General features: G+C 38.4%; 1 protein-coding gene and 2 pseudogenes across 1 annotated transcript; all 3 read left to right on the top strand.

Moving 5' to 3' along the window:
- Positions 1–909, top strand: LOC117702079 (putative vomeronasal receptor-like protein 4). Its single transcript, XM_034493402.2, has one exon. It carries the CDS (start codon positions 1–3, stop codon positions 907–909), a length of 909 nt encoding a protein of 302 aa, XP_034349293.1.
- Positions 910–1,020: 111 nt separating this feature from the next.
- Positions 1,021–1,617, top strand: LOC117702080 (peroxiredoxin-1 pseudogene; annotated as a pseudogene).
- Positions 1,618–18,794: 17,177 nt separating this feature from the next.
- LOC117702077 (putative vomeronasal receptor-like protein 4) lies at positions 18,795–19,650 on the top strand (annotated as a pseudogene).
- The last annotated feature ends 1,697 nt before the right edge of the window (positions 19,651–21,347 follow it).

The raw sequence follows: 21,347 nt of genomic DNA, 5'->3' as shown, positions 1-21,347 counted from the left end.
ATGTCTTCAATCAAGAATGTCCTTTATTTCCAATCTGGACTAGGAGTCCTAGAGAATGTGTTTCTACTGACTTTCTATATTTTCATAATCCTAAGTCACAGACCTAAGCCCATGGACCTGATCTCGTGTCAATTAACCTTTGTTCACATAATTATGGTCCTCAGTGCAGGGGATATTTGGTTTTCAGACTTATTTGAGTCACTGAACATCAAAAATGACTTCATATGTAAGGCAACTTTTTACATAAGCAGGGTGATGAGAGGCCTCTCTATCTGCATCACCTGCCTCCTGGGTGTGTTCCAGGCTGTCACAATCAGTCCCAGTACCTCACTGTTGGCAAAATTTAAACATAAACTGAAAAAATACAGCATCTATGCTTTCTTCTATATTTGGTCTTTCAATTTGTCCTTCACTAGTAACCAGTTCTTCTCTGTTGGTGCTTATACCAATGTGAGTGAGACCAACCAGATGAAGGTCACTAAACACTGTTCACACTTTCCCATGAACAACATCATCAGGGGATTGATTGTAACAGTGTCAACTTTAAAAGATGTGTTTCTTGTAGGAGTCATGCTGATCACAAGTACATACATGGTGATTATCTTATTCAGACATCAGAGACAATGCAAGCATCTTCATAGCATCAGTCACCTGAGAGCTTCCCCTGAGAAAAGAGCCACTCAGACCATCTTTCTGCTGGTGGTTTTCTTTGTGGTCATGTACTGGGTGGACCTCATCATCTCATCAACCTCAGTCCTGTTGTGGTTGTATAATCCAGTCATCCTGACTGTTCAGAAGTTTGTGGTGAATGTCTATCCCACAATTACTCCTTTGGTTCAAATCGGTTCTGATAACAGAATAATCAATGTGCTCAAAAACTTGTTGCCAAAATGCCACCAGACTTTTTAAAGGGCGATAATTTTTCTCCTTTAAAAAGAAAAGATTTGGGGTGACCTCTTCCTGCATTCTCATGGTTGGTTATGTTCCTAAGACCTGTGACTCCACCCTGTTGATAGCAAGATGTCTTCAGGAAATACAAAAATTGGACATCCTGCTTCCAGTTTCAAACCTACAGCAGTTATGCCAGATGGACAATTCAAAGATATGAGCCTAAGTGATTACAGAAGAAAATATGTTGTGTTCTTTTTTTTACCCTCTTGACTTAACTTTTGTGTGTCCCACAGAAATCATTGCTTTCAGTAATAGAACAGAAGAATTTAAGGAACTCAAATGCCAAGTGATTGGAGCTTCTGTGGATTCTCACTTCTGTCATCTGTCATGGATTAACACACCCAAGAAACAAGAAGGAGTGGGACCCATGGAACTCCCTTGATATCAGATCCCAAGTGCATCATTGGTCAGGATTATGGAATGTTAAAGGCTGATGAAGGTATCTCTTTCAGGGGCCTCTTTATTAATAATGATAAAGGTATCCTTCACCAAATAATAAACAATCTTCCTGTTTGCCACTCTGTGGATGAGATTCTGAGACTAGTCCAGGCCTTCCAGTTCATTGAAAAACATGGTGAAGTGTGCCCTGCTGGCTGGAAACCTGGCAGTGATACCACCAAGCCTCACGTCAATAAGAGCAAAGAGTATTTCTCTAAGCAGAAGTGAGCACTGGAGCGTTTTTCTGCCAGGCAGCACTGAGCAGCCTGAAGAAAATGTCTTGTACTCTACTCATGCTTAAACACACTATGTGGTGTGTTTCCAGATAAGCCTTTCCTACAGGGCTAGGCATGTTAGCTTTTCTTCCACTATTGGTAATGGTCTGAGCTGTGTTTTGGGCAGACCATCTTCTATCAGTCACAGAAACCAGCCTGTTAATTCTTTCTTTCTTTTTCTTTTTTTAAAAAGTGAATTAAATGTGAATTCTGAGAAAAAATAAAAGATTTATTTTATTTTATTTTATTTTATTTTATTTTATATGTATAAGTGTTGTGCCAGCATGTGTACATTCCTGGTGCTCACAGAGGTCAGAGGTCATTGGATTCTGATCAATGGACATAACAATGTAGGAAGGAATTATTTTGGTCTACACTCAAATATTTCTTGTTTTCTTTCTCTCATTATTTATTTATTTATTTACACTTCAGCTTTTATTCCCCTCTCCCATCCACCCTTTACTGTTCCACATCTCATAGCTCCAACCCCAACCCTGTCTCTACAAGGCTGTCCCAATCCACACCCCCTAACTTCACCTGACCTCTAAACTCCCTGGGGCCTCCAGTCTATTGAGGTTAGGTGCACCATCTTTGATTGAACACAGACCCACCAGTCCTCTTCTGTGTGTGTTGGGGGCCTCATATCAGCTGTTGTATGATATCACCTCATATTACCTTTTTAGTGGTCCAGTGTTTGACTCCCACTGGAGAAGAAGAAAGCAATTGCAAGTGAGGAGGAACAGAGGGACCTGAGAGGGAAAATGGACCAGGCTTCTGGGGAGGGAAACCTGATCTGGCATTGGGGTGAAAGAAAAGGACTGAATCCCTGAGGGCCAGCAGAAAGAATGAAAACAGGCAACCTAGAGAGGGAGGAGGTTGGGGGACCCTCCAGAATGCACCAGAGACCTGGGAGGTGAGAGACTCTCAGGACTCAAAGGAAGGGACCTTAGATGAAATGCCCGACCGTAGGGAGAGGGAACTTATAGAGCCCACATCCAGCAGAAAGACAGGACATCAAATGAGGGAAGGGGTTTCCATCCCACAGTCAAAACTCTGACCCATAATTGTTCCTGTTTAAAAGAACTACAGGGATGAAAATGGAAAGGAGCCGCTGGGCAGTGGTGGCGCACCCCTTTAATCCCAGCACTTGGGAGGCAGAGGCAGAGGCAGGCAGATTTCTGAGTTCGAGGCCAGCCTGGTCTACAGAGTGAGGTCCAGGATAGCCAGGACTACACAGAGAAACCCTGTCTCTAAAAAAACAAAACAAAACAAAACAAAACAAAAAAAAAAGAAAAAAAGAAAAAAAAAAAGAAAGAAAAGAAAAAAAGAAAAGAAAAGAAAATGGAAAGGAGCTTGAGGCAAAAGAAGGGTCAGGGACAGGCCCAAAGTGGGATCTAGCTCAAGGGGCAGCCCCAAGGTCTGACACTATTATTGAGACTATGGAGTGCTCATAAAATGGGACTTATCATGACTGCCCTGCAGAAGACCCAACAAGTAACTGAAAGAGTTAGTTGCAGATATTTACACCCAACCAATGGACAGAAGCTGCTGACCCCTGTGGTTGACTTAGGGAAAGGCTGAAAGAAGCTGAGAAGGAGGGCAACTCTATAGGAGGACCAGCAGTTTTAAATATTTTTTTTAAAAAAAATATTCTGGGGCTGCAGAGATGGCTCAGTGGTTAAAAGGTCCTGAATTCAGTTCCTAGCAACCACATGGTGGCTCACAACCATCTGTAATGAGATCTGATTTCCTCTTCTGGTGTGCATAAAGACAGCAACAGTATACTCATATACATAAAATAAATAAATGAACCTTTAAAATAAAATGTTTAACAGCTCATCCTGGACAGAATGTATGGCACAGTGGGGCTGTGTTCTTCCTCCAGAGCTTGCAGAACAACAAACCATGATAGTCTAATGCAAACCAGAAGAGAGAGAGAGAGAGAGAGAGAGAGAGAGAGAGAGAGAGAGAGAGAGAGAGAGAGAGAGAGAGAGAGAGCTTGATGTACTGAAACAAATATCATTTCATTGATACTTTTCCAGCTGTGTGTGGTTCTGTCCTGGGTCTGTCCTCTCTCTGGTTCCTGGTGATGCAGGCAGCATGGACTCCCTCCAGGGCTCTGGGTCTAAAGTTGTACCAGACATTGGTTAGCCACTCACACAAGTTCAAAGTCACCATCATCTCCGGACATCTTGCAGGAAGGACAGATTGTAGGTAGACAGTTTTGTAGCTGGGTGATGTCCCAGTCCCTCTGCTATGAGCCTTGCCTATTTGAAGATTATCAGTTCAGGCTCTGAATCCCGAATTACTAGGAAGCTTCACTAAGGTCACTCTCACATATCTCAGGGAGTTTCCACTTAATTAGGTTTCTAGAACGCCCCTCCAACCACCCCCAATTCCAGTCATCTTTCTCAATAGACTCACTCCAGCCCTCCTACCTTCTGCCTGATACCCCCTGTTCCCATCCTCACATACCTCCCAGTCGACCTGCAAATTCTATTCTTTTCCCCTTCCCAGGGAGATTATGCATGTCCCTTTGAGCAACCTGGTTACAATGCTAGTTTCTCTGGTTCTTTATTACTTTGCATTTTAGCTCTCTGACAGAAATCTTTTCCCATTCTGTAGGCTGCCATTTTATCCCATCAATGATATCCTTGTCTTTCAGAAGATTTTTGGTTTCATGACGTCCCATTTATTAATTGTTGTATTTACGGCTTAAGCTACAGGTGTTCTGCTCAGGAAGTTGTCTCTTGTGGCAATATGTTCAAGGTTTTCCACAACTTTCTCTTCTATGAGGTTCAGTGCATTTCAGTTATGTTGAGGTCTTTGATCCACTTTGATGTGAGCTTTATGCAGGGTGTTAGATATGGATCTATTTGCATTCTTATACATGCCAACATCCAAATGGACCAATACCATTTGTTGAAAATGCCTTCTTTTTTGCATTGTACATTTCTTACTTCTTTATCAAAAACCAGTTTGCATAGGTGTGTGGGATTATTTTAGAGTCTTCTATTCCATTCCATTTGTGAACTTCTTTGTTTTATATGCTAATACCTGCAGTAGAGCTTAAAATCAGAAATGCAGATACCTGCAGATGTTCTTTTATTGTGTAGAATTGCTTTTATCTTTTTCCACATGAAGCTGAGTATTGTTCTTTCAAGTTATGTAAAGAATTGTGTTCGAATTTTGATGATGATTGTGCTGAGTATGTAGATTAACTTTTATAAAAATCAATTTACTTTTGTTATTCCTACCAATCTATGAGCATAGGATATTTTTCTATCTTCTTATATCTTCTCCAATTTCTTTCTCCAAAGATTTGAAGTTTTTAGCATAGAAGTCTTTCAGTCCTTTAGTTACTCCAAAATGTTTTATGTTATTAATGGCTGTTGTGGAGGATCTTATCCTCTGAATTCTTTCTCAGCCTATTTGCCGTTGGTGTTTGGAAAGGGTACTGATGTTTGTTAGTTGCTCTTGTATCCAGTCACTTCACTGGAGGGGTTTATCAGATGTAGGAGTTCCCTGGTAAAATGTTTGGGCTCACTTATTTGTAGTATCATCTCATCTGCAAATATAGATACTTAAACTTCCTCCTTTCCAGTGTGACAATTTGTTTCCTCTTGATATCCTCCAGTTGTCTCGTTGCTCTAGCACACAGTTCCCTTCCTCCCTCCACTTCCAATAACTGTTTTGCTTCCTCATCTGGGTGATACTCACCCGCTCTTGGGCCTTCCCTATTACGTACTATCTTTTGGTCTACGGATTGTAACATGGTTATCCAGTACTTTATGACTAATGTCCACTTAAAAGTAAGTGCTTACTATGCTTGTCTTTTAGGTTTGGGTGATCCCACTCATAATCATATATTCTAATTGCATACATTTGCATGAAAATTGCATGATATCCTTGCTTTTAATTACTAAATTGTATTCTACTGTGTAAATGAACTATATTTTTTATCCAATCTTTAATTGAAGGACATCTAGGATTATTCTAATTACTGGCTATTATGAATAAAGCTGCTATGAACATAGCTGAACAAGTGTCCTTGTGTAGAGTGGGGCATCTTTTGGGTTAATGACCAGAAGTAGTATAGTTGAGTCTTGGAGTAGAACTATTCTCAATTGTTTCTAAGAAACAACCAAATTGATCTCCAAACTGGTTGTGCCAGTTTGTACTCCCATCATCAATGGAGAAGTGTTCCCCTTAATATACAGCCTCATCAGCAGATGCTGTCTCTTGCAATTTTGATCTTAGTCATTCTGAAAGGTGTAAGATGAAATCTCAGAGATGTTTTGATTTGCATTTCCCCGATCAGTAAGAATGTTGAGCATATCTTTAAGTGTTTTTTCAGCCATTAGAGATTTCTCTGTTGAGAATTACCTAGATAATTCTCTACCCCACTTTTTAATTGAGTTATTTGGCTTTTTGGTGTCTAAATTCTTGATTTCTTTATGTATTTTGGATATTAGTCCTTTGTCAGATGCATTGTTGTGAAGATATTTTTCCATTATATGGGATGACAGTTTCTCTTATTGAAGGTTACTTAGCTTTGCAAAAACTCTTCAGTACCATGAGGTTCTACTTATCATTTGATTTTAGTGCCTGAGATGTTGTTATTCTATTCAGTAATTTGTCTCCTCTGTAAATGCATTCAAGACAGTTGCTCATTTTCTCTTCTATTAGATTTAATGTATCTGATTATAAATTGAGGTCTTTTATCCACTTGGACTTGTGCTTTGTTCAGAGTGATAAATATAAATCTTTTAGCATTCTTCTTCATACAGATATCCAGTTATATCAGGACCAAGTGTTTAAGATGTTTTCTTTTTTTTACATTGTATTGTTTGCTATTCTTTGTCAAAAATCAAGTGTCCGGAGGTGTGTGGGTTTATTTCTGGGACTTCAGTTCTATTCCATTGATGAACCTGCCTGAATTCAGGTCAATACTATGAGATTTCTTTGTGAAAATCTTTATTGGATATTTTATTTACACTTCAGATGCCATCCCCTTTCCACATTTCCCCTCCCTAGAAAACCCCTATCCCATCCCCACTTCTCCTTTTTGCTTCTATACTATTTTTTTAATGTCAATCAAAGACTTTATAAGTTTGGTAATGCTCAATATCAATCAGAAGTGTAACCTAATACCCAACCTAGATATATCAACTATCTTTGACTGGCAGAGACACTGGAACATCCACCTCCATATCCCCTCCCCCTCCTCCCCCGGTCACTTCTGACATTTTGAAAACCAACTATCCATGTAAGGCAATCTGGACTATTGTTTGATAATTCCTCTCATCTAAATAAAATATAGAAAACACCCTAATAATAAACTCAGAGCCATGAATTTGCTATTGGCACTTAACTCACAGGCTAGCCATCTCAGATAAGTTTAAAAAGTTAAAGAAGGACTGGGTCTAAGGCTTGTACTCCTAAATGTGTTATACAGGCACAATGCCTATGAGAGTAACAATATTAATCTCACTTTTATATCACTATGAAGCTCATAACAATCAAACTAAATTTTGTACATTTAAGAAATTTTAACTTCAACTTAATAACAATTATATATATTTCTACCAATAGGTTATAGCTATGCAATAACCTATTGGTAAATAAATCCTAGCTAATCTTCCTTGTTCCAAAAAACCACTGCTTTTCCCTAGAAAGACAGCCCAATATTAACCATCTCAGTCCCCAAGCACAGGGAATAGGGGTGCCGATTCTTCATTAACTTCTTCAAGCTGATTATGGGTGTTGAGATATTAGAAAAGGAGCAGGGAAAAGAGTAAATTGATAAGCCTCTGACATCTGTGTCTTCACTGCATCCAGCTGCAATTCCAGGACATCAGAGTTTCAAGCAGGTCTACTCAGCTCACTTGATGAGTAGATACACCAAGGCTGTGTATTATTCAATATACAATTCTGTCACTACCCACGTCCGCCCCTCAGAATAAGGCAACAGCAACCGTGTTCTTCTTCAAGTGGTTTATTCAGCTATCCCTGTACAGTGAGCTTCTTCTCTCTCCTTCTCTCCTCCCCATGCATCCCCTTATAAGCATTGCCTTAATTCTATCAGCATTTGCCACGAAGTCACTGGTGATTGGCCATCCTCAATGATATGAGGTGAGGTGATCGGGTAAGCGCATACAACTCCATATATGAAGCTGTCTTTTCTCTCAAGCAATGCCTATGCCAAGTGCCACCTTGTAATGGTGAGAGCGAAGGTGTAGGATAACTTATCAACCTCTGCTGTGCATATTAAGACTGCCTTTCAAACCAAGGTAAACTAGATCAAAGGCTGGATCAAGCAGTTTTAATGATCTTTTCTTTTGAACCTGAAACATAGAACACCATAAAACATAGACCACCAATCACTCAAACAATTGACACAGGTGGACATTGGTGCACCAAGGACAAGACAATAAACGAAAAAAGCAGAAATAAGGATTTCTCCTGTGGAAGAGAGAAACTCAAGATATCTCCTGAATTTTCTCTTGTTCCTAGGAGAGCTCTGAAACAGCCGTTTCATTCTTTTTTGCTGACACAACCCAGAGAGAGAAAAACTGCTTTTCAAAACCCCTTTTCTCTCTGATATTCAAGATGGTTCCTCTACCTTGTCCTAAAAGCATGTCCTGATCCCATTGTTGCTCTCCAGCTGCCTGATTTTGAGCCACATATTCAGCTGAATATTCTATGAAGTAGGCTTTCCAATCTAAATATTGGCCAGGAGTTAAGCAGGCCTTGGCTAGGCTCATCCAATCACTTGGGGTCATGCAAAATCGATGAAGAGATTCTAATTGTGCTATGACAAAAGCTGCACTAGTGCCATAAGCACAGACCCCCTCTGTGAGCCATTGAATTATTTTAAATTCCAAGGGCTCATGTACTCTATTTCCCCCTCCATCCTGAAGTACGGGGAAGCACTGTTGTGCCCTAGCTTTTCTCCAGGCCTACGGACAGAAACTCCGTCCGCTAGCCATAGCTATATCCGGGACATAGGGTGGTGGCCGTGGCAAATTTGGCAGCCCTGGGTTCCAAAGGTTCCACATTAAGTTCTGCCTTCTCCAGCCTTCTTACTAATTTTTCTAGCTCTTCCTCAGTATCAGTATCTTCTCCCTCCTCATCTGTTTCTTCTGATTCCTCTGACTTTGCCGATCTCTCCTCTTTTAATTGCTCTAACGCCTTGGATCCTTTTTTAAGTTCCTTCTGACATCTTCCTTCTTTATCCTGGATGCAGCTACGCACCAACTTCCACAAAGGGCAGACACCATCTTTTAACTCTCCTTGCTCCCATACAGAATCAAGATTCCTCCCAAGCTTATCCCAGCTTCTAAGTGTCAAGTGACCTGAAACTGCAAACTATGGGGCCACTTTATCAATTTCTTGTAAAAAATTTTTCTAATGTAGAGGACTTTATCCCCAGCCCTTTGGCTTTTAAAAGCTCTTTCAGGGCAAGAAAAATTGGGTGACTTTGTGAAGTTCCCATCTTATAAGAAACTTGTCCGAAAACCCGGAACTTTATCGGCTAGTTTCACTTTTGCACTTTACTGTCTCCTCCAGGAGCCTGACTTGTCCCACTAACCGGGAACCTACTTTCACTTTCAACTCTCACTTTCAACTCTCACTTTCAACTCTCACTTTTAACTGTCATTTTCAACTCTTGCTTTCAACTGTCACTTTCAACTGTCACTTTCAACTGTCACTTTCAACTCTTGCTTTCAACTGTCACTTTCAACTCTCGCTTTCAACTCTCACTTTCAACTTGTCTCAATACCGGGAACCTAGCTTGTCTCCTACCCGAGAACCTAACTTGTCCCACTTACCTGGGAACTTACCCAGTCAACTGTCCTGAAGCGGCAAGAAGTTCTGAACACGTCTGGAGAGGTTTCGGTGGTTCCAGGGTTTCGGCACCACTTGTCGCTACCCACGTCCGACCCTCAGAATAAGAAAATGGCAACCGTGTTCTTCTTCAAGCAGTTTATTCAGCTATCCCTGTACAGCGAGCTTCTTCTCTCTCCTTCTCTCCTCCCCATGCATCCCCTTATAAGCATTCCCTTGATCCTATCAGCAGCTGCCACGAAGTCACTGGTGATTGGCCATTCTCAATGATGCAAGGTGGGGTGATCAGGTAACCACACCACTCAGCGCATACAACTCCATATATGGAGTTGTCTTTTCTCTCAAGCAATGCCTATGCTAAGTGCCATCTTGTAATGGAGAGAGTGGAGGCACTTCCCACACAATTCTCATAACAAATTTTAGTATCAAGATAATTTTTTGTTTGAATTCGGGAATCTAGTCTTCTGGCGGCCTGCCTCTGTCATGTCTAATACATATAATTCTGGGAGTTACTATGAGGGTGTACTCTCACCATCCTCCCATTTTCACCTCCCTGCTCTCAAATTCCCCGACACTAGAAAATCCAAACTTTCAGGCACCAAGGCCCTCTACTTCCACTTATGCCTAACCCCTTGCCCCATCTCTCCTCCTCCAATTACTATGAGGGTGTGCTCCCACCATCCTCTCATTCCCACCTCCCTGCTCTTGAAATTCCCCAAACACTAGGGAATCCAAACTTTCAGGTACCAAGGCTGTCCACTTCCACTGATGCCTGGGGAGGTCACACTCAACGACCTATACAGGTGGAGCCATGAGTCCCTCCCTTTGTGTTCTCGGGCTGGAGATTTTACAATGGCTACTCCAGCTTGTTTCTTAAGGCCATTTGCTTGAAAAATTGTTTTACAGCCTTTTACTCTAAGGTAGTGTCTGTCTTTGTCACTGAGGTGGGTTTCCTGTATGCAGCAAAATGCTATGCCCTGTTTATGTTTCCAGTCCATTAGCCTATGTATTTTAATTGGGGGATTGAGTCCATTGATGTTAAGAAATATTAAGGAACAGTGATTGTTGCTTCTTGATATTTTTGTTATTGGGGGTGAAATTATCTTTGTGTAGTCATCTTCTTTTGTATTTGTTGGAAGAGGATTACTTTCTTGCTCTTTCTGGAGTATAATTTCCCTCCTTGTATTGAAGCTTTCCTGCTATTATCCTTTGTAATGCAGGGTTTGTGGAAAGATATTGTGTAAATTTGGTTTTGTCCTGGATTATTGTGGTTTCTCCATCTATGGTAATTGAGAGTTTTGCTGGGTATAGTAGCCTGGGCTGGCATTTGTGTTCTCTTAGGGTCTGTATGACATCTGTCCAGCATCTTCTAGCTTTTATAGTATCTGGTGAGAAGTCTGGTGTATTTCTGATAGGACTGCCTTTACATGTTACTTGGCCTTTTTCTCTTACTGCATTTAATATTCTTTCTTTGTTTTGTGCACTTAGTGTTTTGATTATTATGTGATGGGAGGTATTTCTTTTCTCATCTAGTCTATTTGGCGTTCTATAGGCTTCTTGTATGTTTATGGGCATCTTGTTCTTTAGATTAGGAAAGTTTTCTTCTATAATTTTGTTGAAGATATTTATTGGCCTTTTAAGTTAGGAATCTTCACTCTCATCTATACCTATTATCCTTAGGTTTGGTCTCCTTATTGTGTCCTGGAATTCCTGGATATTTTGTGTTAAGAACTTATGCATTTTGCATTTTCTTTGACAGTTGTGTCAATATTTTCTATGCTATCTTCTGCACCTGAGATTCTCTCTTCTATCTCTTGTATTCTGTTGGTGATGCTTGTGTCTGTGACTCCTGATTTCTTTCCTAGGTTTTCCATCTCCAGGGTAGTCTCCCTTTGTGATTTCTTTATTGTTTCTACTTCCATTTTTATGTCCTGCATGGTTTTGTTCAATTCCTTCACCTGTTTGATTGTGTTCTCTTGTAATTCTTTAATGGATTTTTGTGTTTCCACTTTAAGGGCTTCTACCTGTCTACCTGTGTTCTTCTCAATTTCTTTGAGAGTGTTATTTATGTCCTCCTTAAAGTACTGTATCATCATCATTAGAAGTGATTTTAAATCTGGATCTTGCTTTGCAGGTGATATGCTGAATTCAGGACTTTCTAGTGTGGGAGAACAAGGTTCTAATGATGCCAACTACCCAGGGTATATACTGATGCTTATATTCTTGTGCTTACCTTTTGCCATCTGGATCTCCTTAGTGCTACCTGCCCTGTCTCTGCCTGGAGCCTGGCTTTCCTATTATCTTTATCAGAACTGTGTGGGGTGGGTGTTACTACTGGGGTAAGAGCTGGGGCCCAAAATCTGCTCAGTGCTCCAGGCCAGGAGTGATTGCCTCAGTCCTAGTGGGTACCAGTTACTCCCTGTTTGGGGCAAGCATTGCTGTCTGCCTGCCTAAGATACTGCCCAGGTTAGAGCACCTCAGAGCCCTGCTTCCTCTGGGTTCTTAGAGATTGGGGGCAGAGCTGCTGCCCAGGATCTGCTCAGTGCTCAGGCCCAGACCAGAAGGAACCAGTGCTCAGGCCAAGAGTGACTTCCTGAGTCCTTGTGGGTCCCAGTTACTCCCTGTTTAGGGCAGGCATTACTGTCTACGTACCTAAGAGAATACCAGGGTTAGAACACCTGGGAGCCCTGCTTTTTCTGGGTTCTGTGAGATTGGGGGCAGAACAGCCACCCGGAATCTGATCAGTGCTCAGGCACAGACCGGAAGGAACCCGAGGTTTTCTTTCTTTCTCTCTTTCCTCTTTCATTTTTTCTTTCTTTCTTTCTTTTTTTTTTTTTTTTTTTTTAGTATTGCTCTGTAGTATAGCTTGAAATCACAGGTGATGACAACTTGAGAATTTCTTATACTTTATCTTTAATGTACTTTAACTGTACATTTACTGATTGTTTTAGCTATCCTGGGATTTTTGTTTTTCTATATGAAATTGAGAATTGTTCTTTGAAGATCTGTTACCAAAGGTGTTGGAATTTTGACAGGAATTGCAATGAATTGTAGATTATTTTTGGTAGATGGCCATTTTCCCTATGTTAATCCTACCAATTCATGAGCATAGATCAGTCCATCTTCTGATATCTTCCTCCACTTCTTTATTCAGAGACTTGAAGTGCTTCTCACATAGGACTTCCACTTGCATGGTTAGAGTTACACCAAGATGTTTTACATTATTTATGGATATTGTGAAGGCTGATAATACATTGTCTCACTCTTGTGTACTCCACAAGAATGGTTACTTTTCCTAAAAGAATATGGAGGAGGTGACATATTTTAATTTTATCTATTGAGTTGGTAAATTCTAGGTGAGACATAGAAGATGTTGTCAAATAAATATGAAGGTGACCAGGAATGTTTTGAAATAAGGAAGGATACCATGGGGAATACAAAATTATTTTCTACTTCTTTTAAGTAGGATAATTTTGTTAGTTTAGTTTTGTTCACAATGACTGATATCAGTTAATCCACAAAGACATTGCCTGGAGAGAATAGCTCATACATAGAAAACTCAGAGCTCATCTGCTCCTTTTCTACTGTTTTCCTGGGATTAGAGAAGTTCACTTTTCCATCTGATGGCACTAGTTCCTAACAACCTCAAAATCAGAACTGCCTTCTCCAGATGACATGATAACTATGGGTCTAGAGGGAGATGAGCTGATGACATTTCTTCCTTATAACTACTTCTGCGAGCCTCATTCTACAAGGATGTTTGTCAAAGGCTCAGCTGGGTGAGTGTTTCATTTTCTCTTCATTATACTGAGAGCTGTAAGTAAGTGGTAGAAGGAAGCAGGATTTTCTGTAACAAATGATTAGAGAAATCTCTGCTTAGAATATTACTTTTGAGCCACTCTGTATAACAAGCATTCAACAGATGCTTGTACACATAAAGGTATCAGTCTACTGATTGATAGAAAAACATGGATTTCTCTTACTATGACCTCTGGTTGTATATGTTACACTAGATAGGGACTATTCAGTAGAAGAACAGGGCCTAGTAGAAATAGCTGAAATATTGATAGAGAGAAAGAAGAGGCTAACATGGTGAAGGTGATCAATGGCTATTATATATTCAGTGAACATGTAATGCAATCCATAACTTGTTGGGGGCCGACTTTTAGCAGAAAGCGGCTATCAGCTTTGCAGCCATCTTGAGCCATATACCCTGACATGAGACTTGGATTACAATAGCCTACAACAGCTCAGCACACTCTGATAACATCTTGCTTTAGATACCCAGGACTTTCCCTGGGTGTGTGAGATTAAAGGTGTGTAATTTAAGAGTGTGACTTAGAGATCAGATTTAGAGACAAGACCTAAGGGCATGATTAAAGGTGTGACTTAGAGGCATGGCTTAGAAGTGAGACATATAAAGGCAAGAGGCAGACAGAAGAGAGAACAGAGAATCAGACACTTTAGAGAAGACAATTTGGAGTAACAGAGATTTAGACACTAGGAGTAGGAGTAGACATTAGACACTTGGAAGAGAACAAAAGGAGTACAACTAGGAGCTAGGAACTAGGAACTCAAGACTTGGGACTTAGACTAGGAAGAGAGACTGAAGAATAAACAGGATTGAATCGCACTCTGTCTGGTCTCCATTCTTCGAGTCTGTCCTCACTCTCTCTCTCTCTCTCTCTCTCTCTTGCTGAACCCCGACCCGCGGACTGGAGCAGCAGCTTGGGCCGGGATACAGTGGCCACCAAGCGTGGAGTGGAGAGGGCCTCAACATTTTTGGTGCCTGAATGTGGGACTAGTGTGGTTCTCAACAATAACTTTTTAAAATGAATGTACATTCAGATACATGTAAAAAGTTGCTCCAGATGCAACTTTTAGGGGACACATCTGACATAGGATTCTCCTGAATGTGTACTCTAATAATTATAACAGTATGGTTCTACATAGGTATTGCCAAATATGTTATATTTCATCCTGTAAGAAGACACTGAAATACCTTAGAGGGTGATAAACAAAAAACACACTGTTTGGTGAGCAGGATTACCTTCATAGTATTAACTTACCTTAAATTGTATTTTGTATTTTCTCATTTTACTTGTTTTCTCAAGTTAAGTGGCTTTATGAGTTTAATATGAAACTTAAGCTGGTAATATATAATAAATATTAACTAATTTAGTTTTTATCAGTAATTTTCTTATTTGTTAAGTTTGCATATCTTTAGGAAGTCTCAGGAAAGTTTCACCTCATAGCCAAGGAATATATAAGTCACTATTAACATTATGTAATAAAGGTTTTTTAACTTTAGAGAGTTTTTTCTTCAATAACAATGATTTCTTTTTGAGGTATTATTTTTATAATTACTTTTGTTTAGACTTTATTCTGTTATGTGAAAAATGATACAAGCTGACTAAGAAATTTCTCAGGTATTACTTCTAATCCTTACAGGTAAGCTTTAGAATTAGTTATATAATCATATAGCTTCTGGGTACATCCATGTCTTATATGTATAACTTTTGTACTTATCACAAGCAAATGTTTAAGACAGTGGTGCAATTTTCTTTATGGCATTTTAACAAGAAGTGTTAGGAACAGAAAAATCTATCTAGTTACCAAATACAATTTTTGATCACCAGACTCTTTGCATAACTCCAGCTTCAGTCAGAATTAAGTATTAAACTACAGAAATGATCACTGAAAGTACAGTTTTAGCATTGAATGAAAACAGAAATAATACAAGGGATTTTTGGCAAATATATTTATTGTAGGAGACTAGCAACTCAGTATCCCAGTTTCTATTTCAAGTGACTTTACACACATTGCTCATCACCTCTTGGAATCTTTTCTTCTTTTGCAGCAGCAAAATAAATCTGTGAAATATTATTTTCTTCTTGAAAGTCACCCTTATTTCACCAACTTTTCTCATTTTTCTACCCAAATAAAACTAATTACATTTGTTTTCCTATATTCAAAGATGTTAACAAATTTCTAGTGAACATTTTCTTCTCATTCCAAAACTCACGCCACACAACTTGTGATGAAGCTTCCCCACAGTCTCTGAAGAGACAATTCTACTGCTGCTGCTTCATCTCAGAGGAACTGGTTTATGTGAGACTGTAATATTCTTGTCAGAGTCACCTGTCCTAAATTCAATTTTCACAGAACAATTCATACATTTAATTTATTTAGAAAGATCAGGTAATATCTATAAATTAATATCTTCTTAATGAGTGATAAGTATTTATTACTGCTATTCTTCTCTATTTTGAAAGATTGCATGAAAGTAACTTGAGTTTAAGGTCCTTATCTCCTGAGATTCCTGAAGACTTATTCTTGTTGCTGATAATGGACAGTACACTAGCCAACATGATGTATCTTGTCACCTGAAAGTCACATACTCAGTTTATTTTCTCCCTGAGTAGACATGCAGATTTTAGGTCATTACTCACTAAATATGTTAAAACTTAAAGTGAAACTATATTGAATCTACTTTATTCGTATGTCCCTTAAATTACTAAATCTCTACATTGCAGAAATAGAAGATCATCATGAATTCATAAAACAAGACTGTTCTAAAATAAAGTTCTGGGATAATGAAAAGGTAATTTTTTATGGAAGAATACAGAGAAAACAGCTCTTGGTCACTTTGGTTGCAGGTCTCTTCAGACAACTGTCTGCATATTGCTTAGATTTTGATTCTGAGTCCATTGCATAGTAATGGCATTCCACTATGATGAATGTTAATGAAGAAACTTTGAATTTTAATACTTACAAATAATGTTACAACTTAAACTAATTGTAAATACACAAGCACTGCACTTTTTTCAAATAGAAGACTTTTCTCAGTACATGCTTATGTTAACAGCTCTTTAACCATGGTAGCTATAGTCTTTTCTGGTCCACTCTCACATTCAGTGAACCCCAAAGAAATATGCCAGTTGATCAATTAGAAGATGTGTCATTTTCTGTATGTGATAAATATTTACAGAGCAACAGATATGAAAAAGAAAGCTTGAAAAACATACCATAGGAGAAAATCACTTAAAACACTACTTTTTGCCATATATTGTTATTTTTATATTACTTGTATTACATGTTGTATTTTAATAAATTATAAATGTATAACTAATAAAACATTTTATACATAAATGGTTTGGGCATTTGTAATTTTAAAATTTAATAGACACTATTGTTCTTTCAATTTGGAGAACAAGTCTTATATTAAGTATTATCCAGGAGCTTTTATCTATTTAAAATTTAGTTATTCAATTTTACATATATGAGTGTTTTGCTTGCATATATGTCTGTGTGCCACTAAAATGTCAAATCATATACAGTAATGGATACTCCAGAACTAGAGTTACAAATAGTCATGACCCAACATGTCTTTGCTGGGAATCTGACCCAGCACTTCACAAGAGTTAAAGTGCTATTAATGACTAATAATGAAGCATTAAAAAACAGAATGTCACTGTACAGCTACTGTAAATGTAGGTTGAGGACAGAAGTAGATGTATGGGTCTGATAATTGGGATGAACCCATTAATTCACTAGATTAAGATTTTTTTAAGAACAAAAATCATGTAACTGTAAAATGTGTCATTTATCATGTTGTATTCCTGGAGATATTAAAGGATGGTCTCTTCTACTAACTGCTGCCTTATTTTTACTCATACAAGCTTGCCATGTGTCTATGCATGCAGAATATTTGAGTGAACTTGAAAATATAACTGGGCACTCCTTTTCCCATAAGCTTTGAATCAGTGTAGACATTTTCTACTTCTTTATCACCAAGTTGATTTTACAGTACTGAATTCATAATCAATCCAATAATAAATTGATCCCGATAACCAGGCCAAGTAACTTACATAAGCACCAAAGGTAAAACTGTTGAGTAAAACTGTGTCTAAGCACTAGTGGTGTATGATAACACTGGGACCTTGTTTTCCACTAGATGAGAAGAAATCTCTTATCAACATAAATTCCAAACAGCATCACTATATGGTTATCTTCAGCAAGATTGAGTTTGTCATAATGTATGGAAAATAAGGTTTATCTTAGCATCCCATACTCTCTCTTGCTGCAGCCTCCCAGCTCCTCATCTTCAGGTGGGAATATGAAGCCTGTAGTAACTATAGAAACCAGGAAAGCAAAATGGGACCATTGTCAGGTTAGGGGTGAGGGTGGGGTGATGGAGAGCAGAATAGTAGACTACAAGTATCTGATCGGGAAAATGGAAGAGACAGGGGAGGAAGGTGAAGGGGAGTAGCAGAGGACACAACTGATCAAATCAAAGAGGGAAATGGGAAAATGGTCGGTTCTTAGGTAAGGGGAGGGAGATAAATACAGAAAGAAGAGGGAGTTAGGGAACATGGGTGGCTGAAAAAGCCATAAGAAACATCCTTTTAGTGATTTACTGACCTATCTCAAAAAAAAGTTTAAAAAAATTGTGCTTTCTTGATACCTCAGAATTAGTTTCTTAATCGGAAATAGGAGTCACAAACAATTTAAATTGGATGAGACCAAAAACGGAAGCCATCTAGGCCCGTTTAGAACCATATGGCTTATGCAATTATGGGTCTGGAAGGTACACTAATGGTCTTCCACTGTATCTATCTCTTAATTCTAGATTCTGAGAATGTAAGATTTCATGGGAAAAGATACAAAAAAGGTGAATTGAGATAGACTTTTTGCTGATTAAAACTTTCATATTATCATGAATTATGACAAATTCCATTAGAATTGTGAATCAATATATGGATAACTGCAAAGTAGATCACAGTAAAATTGTACACTAGGATGCATTATTATCTGATTTTTTAAATTTTTTCTATGATATTCCCCAAGCTCACCATAGTTTTTCTTCATTTCTGCAAAAGTGATTTAGCTTCTATGCTCATTACTAGTGTTTTAGTTAAGTATAAAATGAGCCAATTTAAAGAAATAATTGGATTTATAAGGTAGTATAATCAGGTGCAATACAGGACCACAATGTGTGTATTATTTGTAGCTATGACTCTAAATGCATTTATTATCCAGAATATTCTCCATATATGGGAGATACTCCATATATGGGGGATACAGAAATATAGAATTATCCAGTATGAAACATCAAAAAGTGAAAGAGACAGGTTATTATAGAATTAGTAGGGAAAATAGAATGATTATATAGCTATACCATGGTGAAGTAAATCATAAGTTTGATATATTGCCTATTTTTTCAGATATATGAAATAGACTTCCATTATGCTTTTAAGATGAATATACTTTCAATTTATGTCTTCAATCAAGAATGTCCTTTATTTCCAATCTGGACTTGGAGTCCTAGCCAATATGTTTCTGCTGACTTTCTATATTTTCATAATCCTAGGTCACAGATATAAGCCCATGGACTTGATCCTGTCACTTAACCTTTATTCACATAATTATGGTCCTCACTGCAGGGGTTATTTGGCTTACAGACATATTAGAGTTACTGAACATTGAAAATTGCTTCAAATGTAAGGCAACTTTTTACATAAGCAGGGGGATGAGCGGCCTCTCTATCTGCATCACCTGCCTCCTGAATGTGTTCCAGGCTGTCACAATCAGTTTCAGTACCTCACTGTTGGCAAAATTTAAACATAAACTGAAAAAATACATCATCTATGCTTTCTTCTATTTTTGGTCTTTCAATTTGTCCTTCAGCAGTAACCATATCTTCTCTGTGGGTGCTTATACCAATGTGAGTGAGACCAACCAGATATAGGTCACTAATACTGCTCAAACTTTCCCATGAACAACATCATCAGGGTATTGATGACAACTTTAAGAGGTGTGTTTCTTGTAGGAGTCATGCTGATCACAAGTCCATACATGGTGATTATCTTGTTCAGACATCAGAGGCAATGCAAGCATCTTCATAACATCAGACACCTGAAGGCATTCCCCTAGAAAAAGGCCACCCAAGACCATCTTGCTGCTGGTGGTTTTCTTTGTGTTCATGTACTGGATGGATCTCATCATCTCATCCACCTCACTCCTGTTATGGATGTATGACCCAGTTGTCCTGACTGTTCAAAAGATTCTGATGAATTCCTATCCTGCAATTACTCCTTTGGTACAAATCAGTTCTGATAAACAGAATAATTAATGTGCTAAAAAATACTTGTGGCCAAAATGCCACCAGACTTTTTTTAAAGTGAGTAATTTTTCTCTTCTTTTAAAAAGAGATTTATTTTATTTTATTTTATTTTACTTTATTTATTTTATATGAATGAGTGTTCTGTCAGCATATGAGCATTCCTGGTGCTCACAGAAGTTCTACGTGGTTATTGGATTCCTTGGAGATGGACTTAGCAATTCTTGTAAGGAGTTATTTTGGTCTAGTCTCAATTATTTCTTTTTTGATAAAACAGATTCATTTTAAACTATTTAATAGTTCAAGCAGCAAAGCAACATTTGTATATGATTTAAATAAAATTTGTGGTATCATACATTTTAAAACATTTCTGCTCTATTTTAACTCATATCATAAATGTTCTTCTGATACTGTTTACTCAAAAGAATTTCTTACTTATAGTGTCTTTTTAAGTGTTTGTTTTGAAAATATCTTAATTTAATATAAATCATCAAGAATAGTTTTAAAATCCAATTGTAGATTTCATTATATTTACTAATTACTATTATTTTATTCTCCCATACTGTACTTCCTGACCTTAGTTTCCTGTCCCTTCACTCCTTCCAATTTCTCCTTATCAAATTCTCCTTCTCCCATATCCACTCCTTTCCTTATGGAAGAAAAAGAGCAGGCCTCTCAAAGATATTAACCGAACATGGCATAGCAGGTTATAGTAAGACAAGGTTATAGTAAGGGCACAAGCCCCTTGATTAAGGCTAGATGAGGCAACGACCAGAAGGAAAATAAAGCTCCAAGCATAGGCAAAAATGTCAAAGACACTCCCACTCCCATGAAATCCCATAAGAACACCCAAGCTGCACAATTATTATGTATACATATAGCACCTAACTTAGACCCATACAGGATCCATATTTGTTGCTTCAACTCTGCAATCCCTTGTGATCTCTGCTTAGTTGATTCTGTGAGCCCTGTTTTCTTGGTGTTCTTGACCCCTCTGGATCCTATAATTTTTTCTACCTCTTCTCAGCTATAGGTATTTCCCTGGCTCTGCCTAGTCTTTGCCTATGAATCTCTGCATTGCTGGATGATACTTCCATGTGACAATTGGGATAGACACCAGTCTCTGGGTATAGCAAAATATCATTAGGGATCATTTCATTGATTTTATTCCAGTTGTGTTTGGTTCTGTTTTGTGTCTCTTGGCTGTCCTTTCTCTGTTTCCTGGTGATGCAGGCAGCATGGGCTCCCTTAAAGTCTCTGGGTATAAAGATGTGCTAAACATTGTTTAGAGACTCCCACAAGTTCAGTGTTATCATTACCTCAGCATATCTTCCAGGCAGGATTGATTATAGGTAAAAAGTTTTGTGGCTGGGTTGCTATCCCAGTCTCTCTGCTATGCTATGAGCCTTGCTTAGTTATAGGAGATTAGGATGTACTTTGGCCACCAACGTGTTGATGTTGTTAAAGACAAGCTTTAACACGATGAACAAAAATAAAAGTATTCCTAGGACAAAAAGGACTAGCATGATCAAGCTCTATGTGCCGTACTTGAAGCTAGAACAAAATAGAAATACTGACCTCAGGCCATGGGTAATTTTATCAGTAGTATATGCAGCATCACAGGTCAGCAGAGTAGCATTCTTTAAATTTATAATCTCACTATGTAACATTAAAACATCCAGAGAGGTGTTAGAATTATGCAAAATACC

This window comes from Arvicanthis niloticus, unplaced genomic scaffold (genome assembly GCF_011762505.2).
Source record: "Arvicanthis niloticus isolate mArvNil1 unplaced genomic scaffold, mArvNil1.pat.X pat_scaffold_417_arrow_ctg1, whole genome shotgun sequence".
Classification (NCBI taxonomy): Eukaryota; Metazoa; Chordata; class Mammalia; order Rodentia; family Muridae; genus Arvicanthis; species Arvicanthis niloticus.
The sequence above is the reverse complement of the archived record's forward strand: the minus strand, read 5'-3'. Positions and strand labels throughout refer to the sequence as shown.

Excerpts from the sequence above, each read along its gene's own strand:
- LOC117702079 (XM_034493402.2), top strand. The coding sequence starts at position 1 with ATGTCTTCAATCAAGAATGTCCTTTATTTCCAATCTGGACTAGGAGTC.